At 37.3% G+C, this 9,170-nt stretch overlaps 1 protein-coding gene across 1 annotated transcript in view; it reads right to left on the reverse strand.

Annotated features, from left to right (window-relative positions):
- The window catches only part of RMDN1 (regulator of microtubule dynamics 1), a 31,161-nt gene extending 22,323 nt beyond the window's left edge, over positions 1-8,838 (reverse strand). Inside the window, exons 1-2 of the mRNA XM_031946953.1 lie at positions 8,649-8,838; positions 480-597 (exon numbers count right to left, since the gene is read on the reverse strand). Coding sequence (XP_031802813.1) covers positions 480-597; positions 8,649-8,777 — 247 coding nt within the window. The 5' untranslated portion in view covers positions 8,778-8,838. The remainder of the gene's footprint in view (positions 1-479; positions 598-8,648) is intronic.
- Between the last annotated feature and the right edge of the window lie 332 nt (positions 8,839-9,170).

Below are 9,170 nucleotides of genomic sequence, written 5' to 3' on the forward strand. Positions count from 1 at the left end.
ATATAATGACTGATTCGTTTATACAGTTGGCTATTTCACATCAAAATATAATCCACTGGATTTTTTTTTAACATTTTAATACTTTTGTTTGTTATAATTTTATAAACACTTATATAGGTTGCCTGTAATTGTTATCTTCTGTTCAAAGCTCATGTTATTACACTTCTTTTTCTTCCTTCTTGAGTAGATCAAAAGGAGGACAATACATGAGCAGGTAATATGGACTTTTTATATGGCTGTAGATAAGGACCATTAATTTGTTATTAAAGGCAGCCCAAATTTGACAGAAACAAGATATATTCATTATGCCAGATCACTAAGTTCGCGAGAGCAGGAAATGGAAATGGTTGTTCTGTGCCTATTAGATTTGTTTTACTAAATGTTATTTGGCAAAACAAAAACAAAAACATAACAAACACCTCAAACATTTTTTTAAGACCCATAATAATAAGTTGTTGAGATACTGAACTAACACTTACCATTGACTGCAGCATGAACCACAGCAGACTGAGAAATCAGTTGGTAAATTTCAAAGCCCAAATAAGACAATGCTGAGATTATAGGGCCCCTTTTGAAAACTACAGCATTCGCAAGAATCTAAGGAAGCAAATGTTGTCAGTTATCAAACTACTGCAAAACATGACTTGATATCCTTGACAAAAATTGTATTATTTTTCTCCTGTCTGCTTCCTGCCCCCTAAATAACACATCTTAAAGAAAATGGATAATCAAAGAATTACTTATTTTGACAAATTCTTTAGTAAAACAAATTTCATATCAACACAACATTTATTATCAAAGTTTTCTTCTCTTCCTGGACACAGCAAGATCTAAAGTCTAGTGAATATGGCTAGCTGCTGTGGGGTAATCTTTTGTGAGATCCTGGGCTACATACATTAACTTATAAGGATTTTTTTTTTAAGTTGGGCAGAAGTTATGATCTGTTTGTGGAGATTACTCAAAGTAAAAATAAAAAAAAAATAGCATGATCACAAAATCACTGATCTGGAGCTGGAAGACACTTTAAAGACCATCTAGTCTATTTTACGGCAGGCCTTCAGGGCATTATATAGAGGATAGAACTGAGATCTAAGAAGGAAAAATGCTTGTGCCTGGTCATTCATATAAGTAAACATCAGAGGTGGGGTTCTAGGTTCTCTGATTCCAGAGCCAATGCTCTTTCTACCACCCTGCGATGCAAATATTTGAAGTATTAGAAGCAAATAAATTCTGTTTACATACTTAGGAGTAGCCAGAGATCAAAAAAATTTGGCTTAAAAAACCCCAGTATTTAGTTAAATTAGTTTTAAAAAGTTAACCATATCTCTGATAGGGAGAGGGAAGGTTCTATGGAATTTGTTTTAACATATCCAGCATAACCTGCCCTGTTTTAAAATAAATGACAGGGCCAGTAAAACATAACTAATCCAGAATTGTTCAAACTGGTGCCTCCTCTCCAAATAAGCAAGCCAATATTCAGATTCATGTTTGTCTTCTACTGCATAAGCATCTAAGTACAAAGTTTATCATGTTGTAACTATAGGTTATAACAATGCTTCCCCAATTATATACACACTCACACGCATGCATAGAATTTGAATAATTTCCTCATAATTCAAAGCTATTAAAATTCACATGCTCAGTTCCCAAGTCTTGTATTCTTTCCATTATTGTGTATGTATATGTGTGTGTATGTAGGTGAGAATATATGTATACATGTATATAAGTAAAGATAAAGTTATGTATATACTTTATAACAGCAAGGTGATGCAGTGGAGTGCTGGGCTTGAAGTCAGGAAAACTCACCTTTCCCAATTTAAATCTGGCTTCAGATATTAACTAAGTGACCCTGGGTAAATTACTTGACTCTAATTGCCTCAGTTTCCTCATTTGTAAAATGAGCTGGAGTAGGAAATGGCAAATGGCAAAACCACTCTAGTATCTTTGCTAAGAAAACCCCAAAGAGTCAGACATGACTAAAACAACTGAAAAGCAATATATATAGTTATCCCTTCCACATACCAAGAGATCAGGGGCACAGAACCCCTGCAACCTTGAAAATCTATGTAAAATTTTTTGGCCCTCCCTTCTTACCATGAGTCTTTTATGGGGTGTTTATAGTAATTTATTGTAAAATCTGGATTGATATTATAAAATAATACACATATATTTATGCATTTTTGAGTTTCTCAACTTTGTCTGTATTGTCTGCTGCCTTCACATGTTGTCAGAGGTAAATGGAAAAACACTCCCAAAATTTCCATTTAAATTTCTTACACTGACCTGTGAAATATTAAAATCATGATAGAGGAAGTCATAATGTGAAAGAGATAACTATCTTATATATCTTATATTCATATTATAGAGAATTTATTATAATTCTAAAATAATATTATGATATACACATACTCATAGAAACAACATATTTTATAACTTGTAACTGAGCTGTAGTAGAAAGAATACAGAATTTAGGAGCTAGAAAATTAATTTTAATTTTTAATTTAAATCTGACATTTAATAGCTTTGTTCCACAGGCAAGTCATTTACATTCTCTTAAGTATCAATTTTCTCATCTGTAAAAATCAGAGATTAATACTAGCATTCTCTATCTTATATAAAGTTGAACCTGTAAGACAGCAAATGTGAGGACACCACTTGGCAAATCTAAAAGTACTAGACAGAAATACCAGTGGTACATATTCTCTACTTACTAAGTTCCTACTATGTGCCAGACACTGTGTTGAGCACTGTGGAAATAGATATAAAATCTCCTTTCCTCAAGGACCTGACATTCTACTGGCTTGACCTGGTTTTTCTAAGCTATGCTAGCAGAGAGCAAAGTCTGGAAGGTGCTACCACTAGAAAATGTTAGAGTACAGGTCTTATACTTAATTCAGTAGGTTCAGACTAATCACGAAGAGGTTGGCCAACAAAGGATCAGTATTTTTTTCATCATTACAATTCATAAGTACCATTTATTAAAGTATAAAGGAGTTACAATTTATATTACTGGGGAAAATAGCCACATCAATCAAACCCATAGTTCTTAAAGTATCCTATTACAACTTACTATTTCATCTATTTTTATAATGGTTTACAATTAAGAAATAAATATTTGATGCTTGGAATACAACACGAGCAAATCTCACAATCAATGATGAAAAATGGCAGCAGTACAAGAAATATATCACTGAGCTGTCATTTAACTTCTCTAGACTTTAGTAAACAGTATAAAGAACTGTTCATAATTTAATGTTCAACAGCAATATGAATAACATCTTGAAATTAAATAATAAAAACAAGGTCACTTATTTATAAGCATTAAACTTTGCATTTTGGCAAATATTAGAGGTTTTTAATTAGCACAATGAGTTGTTATTTGATCACTATTGTGATTATCAAAAATTAAGTGACAATGCCTAGTAAAGAAAATCTTATTCTTTAGCAAATATGTGTGTGTGTTGCTAATGAAAGAGTACGAAAAAAACGAATAAATAGGCTCAGATAGCTCAAGATATCATCCCTGATGCTTTCTAGTACCACTCCATAAGGATGGGAAAGTTCCTGTTTACTGCTTTATATTCTTTTATCGTAAATACTTCAATTTAGAATAGCGGATATAAACAAATAACTATGGTACCAATCCAGGAAACAAGGTTATAAGAAATTTATTTTAAGTATAAAGAGCACACTTTCTACTAAAAGGGTCAAAGAATCATGGAATCATCAAGTGATTTGATAAACTTCAAACTGGGGTATACATTCCAGATATGGGATGGGAGGAGAGATGTGGCTTAAACAAAAGCACAAACACAGAATAAGCCAAAAGGAAAACAGGTGACAATGAGTAAGTGGTGGAAAGGGAATAATATGAGATAGGTAAAAAAGAAAGATTTAAACAGATGGTAGAGGACCCTGAATACTAGGATCTGGGATTTATATTTATTTAGTAGATAATGGGAAGTTATTGAAGGTTTATGAGAGGAAAGTAAGTTATATGTTAGAAAGATTCTTTGGGCAGCAGTGTGAAGGATGGATTAGAGGAGAGAGAGATGAGTAATAGGAAAACCAGTTAAGAGGCTATTATAATAGTTTGCAGGAGAAAAGCAAATACTAATGGTTGGTCATTCTGGAGACCAATTTGAAACTGTGCCCAAAGGATTATCAAACTATGCATTTGCTTAGATTCAGCAGTGTCTCTACTGGACTTGTATTCTGAAGGGAAAAGGACCTACATGTACAAAAATGTTTATAGCAGCCCTTTTTGTAGTGGCAAGGAACTGGAAACTGAATGAATGCCCATCAGTTGGAGAATGGCTGACTAACTTACGGTATTGAAATGGTTATTCCATGGTTATGGAATATTATTGTTCTGTAAGAAATGATAAGCAAGCTGATTTCAGAAAAGCCTAGAAAGACATATGAACTAAGGATGAAGTGAACAGAACCAAGAGGAATATTGTACACATTAGCAAGAAGATTATGTGATGATCAACTGTGATAGATTTGGCTTTTTTCAACAATGAGGTGATTCAAGACAATTTCAATAGACTTGTGAGGGAAAGAACCATCCACATGCAGAGTGAAAAATATAGACTGAATGTGAATCAAAACATAGTATTTTCACCCTTTTTTTGGTGTTTTTTCCCCTCTTTCTCGTGTTTTGTTTTTTTCCCTTTTGATCTGATTTTTCTTGCACAACATGAATACAGAAATATGTTTAGAAGAATTGCATATGTTTAATCTATAGTGAATTGCTTGCTGTGTAGGGGAAGGAGGTTAAGGAGGGAGAAAAATCTGGAATATAAGATTTTGCAAAGGTAAATGTTGAAAACTATCTTTTCATGTATTTGGAAAAAATACTAAAGGTGGATACATTAATAATATGACTTGCCAACTATCTGGACAAGTGGTAGAGGTGGTAATGTTTGCAAACACTTAACAGTATACTTAACAGTATAACACTTTAATAAATATCTGCTGAAAATTAAAATAACTCTTGAGATGCCACCTCATACTTATTTCTGTGTAATATGACAGAAAAGGAAAACAATAAATGTTGGAGAAAATGTAGGAAAACTGGGACCCAAATGCATTGATGGTGGAGATGTGAAATGATCCAAAAATTCTGAAAAGAAATTTGGAACAATGCCTAAAGAGTTACAAAGCTGTTGTAAAATTTGATTTCATTACAAAATTGATCCAACAGTTACGAGGTCCATATTTCAAAGAGATCATTAAAAAGGGAAAAGAATCTACATGGACAAAAATATTTATAGCAGCTCTTTTTGTGGTAGCAAAAAATTGGATAAATTTAGAGGATGCCTATGAATTGGGAAATGGCTGAATAAGCTGTGGTATATGAATGTAATGGAACAGTATTGTACTATAAGAAATAATAAACAGGCAGATTTCAGTAAAACCAGGAAAGATTTACATGAACAGATGCTAGTTGAAATGAGTAAAACAAGGGTTAGGTAAAATATAGTACATAGAGTAATACTGTTTGATGATCATCTATAATAGATTTAGCTCTTTTCAGCAATACAAAGATCCAAGACAATTCCAAAAAATTCATGATAAAAAATGTTAAACACATCCACAGAAAGAATTGAATTGAGTATGAATACAGATTGAAGCATAGTATTTTCACTTAGGTTTTTTTTATGTTTTTTTTTCTTTTTGTTCTACTTCTTTATAACATGAGTCATGTAAAAATATGTTTCACATGACTAAATAGGTATAATTTGTATCACATTGCTTGCCATCTTGGGAAAGGAAAAAAATTTGTAATTCAAAATCTTTGAAAAAAATTAATATTGAAAACTGTCTTTATATCTAATTGGAAAGTGAAATATTATTAAATAACTTTAAAGCAAATAAATAAATAAATGTCTGCTGAACTGAATAGACACTGGGACCTAGCACAAAAAGAAATTTCCATGGGAAATAGATACAATGAAATAGAGATAAATATATACTGATTGTTGCAAACTGTATGTTTTTGATAAAGCTTGATTACAAGGGCACTATAAAGAGAAAATAAACCTGGACCAAAACCATTTGGGAAAAGAGGCAAAGCAACTGAGGAACTGGGGAAGGCAGAAAATATAAGATGGACTTTCTACCCACGGAATTTCCATGTCAAAGGTGAACAAATATATGGACAGGCAATTATGCAAGGGGGGGGAAGGGATATTACATAATTTTAAAATGAGGATAATAATTCATTATATAAATATCCCTTCTAATCAGAAAAGATCCTTTAATCAGAAAAGAACTAATAGCACCTGCTATGTCAGGCATTGTGATGAGCATAGATATAAACAAAGAAATGTGAAAGACAGTCCCTGTTTTTCACTTGTTTGATGGTGGAGATAATATCCTCATAAGCTACATACAAATGATACAAGAAAAATCAGCTATTACATTTATGGGGTCTCAGAAAAAGGTTTCCTTAGAAGGCAGGATTTTAACTGAAGACTTGAGATTTCTTGCTTTGAAGAAAGCAAGGGAAGCCAAGAGAAAAAGAGGGAGAAAATTTGGAGGACTAAAACTCATAGAATCAGGAAATGTAATATCTTGGGGAGATAGAGCCAGGAAGCTACTGTCAACAGATCAGAGTATGTGGAGAATAAGGATCAAGAAAACTGGAAAAGTAGACGGGGACTGGATTGTCAATGACTGAATGCCATAGGATTTTATATCTGATCTTAGTATTGACAGGGAGTTTTTTGAGTGGTTGAGGTGACATGGTCAGACTTGCATTTATGATCACTTAGACAACTGAGTAGAAGATAAATGAACTGGAGTGGAGATAGATTTATAGCAAGTAGACCCATCAGAAATAGTCCAAGTATAAAATAATAAGGGCCTGGAGAAGTGAGGCAGCACTATCAAAGGAAAGAAAAGGTTGTATGCAAGAGAGTTTATGAATCCCATGAAAACAAATTGGAGGGGAGAGAGTGAAGAGTGCAGGATGACTCTAGATGTGAGCCTCTGTGACTAGGGGGATAGAGGTGCCCTTAATAATAGTAAATGCAAAGTCAGAAAGAGGGAAAGGTTTAGGAGAAAAGATAATGTGTTCAATCTTGGACATGTTGAGTCTAAGATGACAATGGGACATTGTTCAACAGGCAGCTGGATATGTGAGACTAGAAGTTAGGAGAAAGGGTAAAAGATTTGAGAATTATCAATACAACTTATTGTGTATCTAATTTATATTTTAATGTATTTAACATCGACTGGTCATCCTGCCATCTAGGGGAGGGGGTGGGGGGGGGGGTAAGAGGTGAAAAATTGGAACAAGAGGTTTGGCAATTGTTAACGCTGTAAAGTTATCCATGCATATAACCTGTAAATAAAAGGCTATTAAATTAAAAAAATATATAAAAAAAAAAGAGAATTATCAATACAACTTCACCATGATAATTGAGTCTGTGGAGAAGCGAGCTGAGCCCAAGACAGAAGCTACAAGACTTACTGTTTAGATATAGGGATTGTGAAAGTAAAGGAGTTGAGGAAGACCAGCAAAGCTAAATTAGGTTTGCTGGGCAGAGCAGGCCATTCTCTCCCTAATTGGTGATGAATAAAAAATGAAACATTTTTTATCCTTTGATCTAAGACTAAAACTCCAGATGTAGGCAGCTGTTAGTCTTATTATTAGCCCTCTGGGAAGATGGAAGGAAACAGTCTGATTTGGGAGCTATGGGAATAGAGGTGATAACTGAAGCCAGAGGGTTCAGGATAGAAGCCTGGGCCGCACGCATGTTTAAGAAGCCAAAAGATGAGGAGTCAGCTAGTGAAGAGGAAAATAAAATGGTCTAAGAGTTTTTTTAAAAAGGAAACGAAGAGCAAAAAACCCTAAAAAACAAAAATAAAGAGGTTGGCCAACAGCGTCAAAGTCTGCCCAGAGCAACCTGAATTTAGTGATAAAGGTCATCAAGGACTTTAGAAGGAACAGCTGCATAAACGTAGAGAGCCATGGAAGCCAGATTACAAAGAATCGGAAAGCCAGTCGGAAAGATAACATAAAACTTAACACATGGTACCTATAAATTATAACGTGTATGATTTACAACAGATAAAAGAGAGATTTATATATATATATATGTAACTTATGACTGAGCATTTCAGAACGGCAGAAGTGTTAACTATTTCCCAATTTCATTTGACTGTTGATGATGCAAGCAGAGAGTCAACAAAACATGATTTCTGATCTTTGGCTTCCTTTCTTAAGCCGACCACAAACGCTACCTAAAACTTTGGGAAGCAGAGGCCCCAGAGTGCACCGGGGAAAGAGGAAAGGAGCTGGTATTTAAGAACAGTCGGGAAACGGGGGCACTAAGGCCCTCCGGAGGCCGGAACCCATCATTGGAGAGCAAACGCAGGCGTTCAGGTTGACAAAGCACTCTACACCTGTTATCCCCTTTGCTCCTCACAACATCCTCCTCTCAGGCTATCATTACGCCCATTGTACAGATGAGGAAACTGAGGTCAACAGAGACACTTCCCCCCCCCCACCACGGGAGGGGGGGAGGGGGATCCAAACCCGTCTCCCACCTTGTCCCCACCCTTCAGCAGCCCATCTCCCGGGCCAACCTCGCCGGGGCCTCGGACACCCACCCCGGGGGAGGCGGCGGAAATACCTCGCTGCCACCGAGCCCAAGGCCGGGGCCGCCCCGCCGCCCGCAGCGCGCAGCCCGGAGCCCAGCCGGAACCCGGAGCCCCGAGCGGAGGCGCGGGAGAAGCCAGCGCAGCCGCACTGCCAACGCCATCGCCTGGAATAAGCCGGGGCCGAACCGCCGAGGCAGAAGGAGCCCGGTCCTCGGCCCCGCCCCTCAAAGGGCAAAAGCGCTCAGCGGCGCAAGGGCCGCCTAGAAAGGGCTGCGAGGGGAAACAGCGGCCGGGCTCCGGTCGTTCCGGCCCGCGGCGGAGAGAAGTCAGTGGCACCTTCCCGGGAAGGCCCCGCCCCGAGCTCCCCGGGAAGGCCCCGCCCCGAGCTCCCCGGGAAGGCCCCGCCCCGAGCTCCCCGGGAAGGCCCCGCCCCGAGCTCCCCGGGAAGGCCCCGCCCCGAGCTCCCCGGAAGGCCCGCCCCTGAGCTCCCAGGAAGGCCCGCCCGAGCTCCCGGAAGGCCCGCCCTGAGCTCCCGGAAGGCCCGCCCTGAGCTC

Source organism: Sarcophilus harrisii, chromosome 1 (genome assembly GCF_902635505.1).
Source record: "Sarcophilus harrisii chromosome 1, mSarHar1.11, whole genome shotgun sequence".
NCBI lineage: Eukaryota > Metazoa > Chordata > Mammalia > Dasyuromorphia > Dasyuridae > Sarcophilus > Sarcophilus harrisii.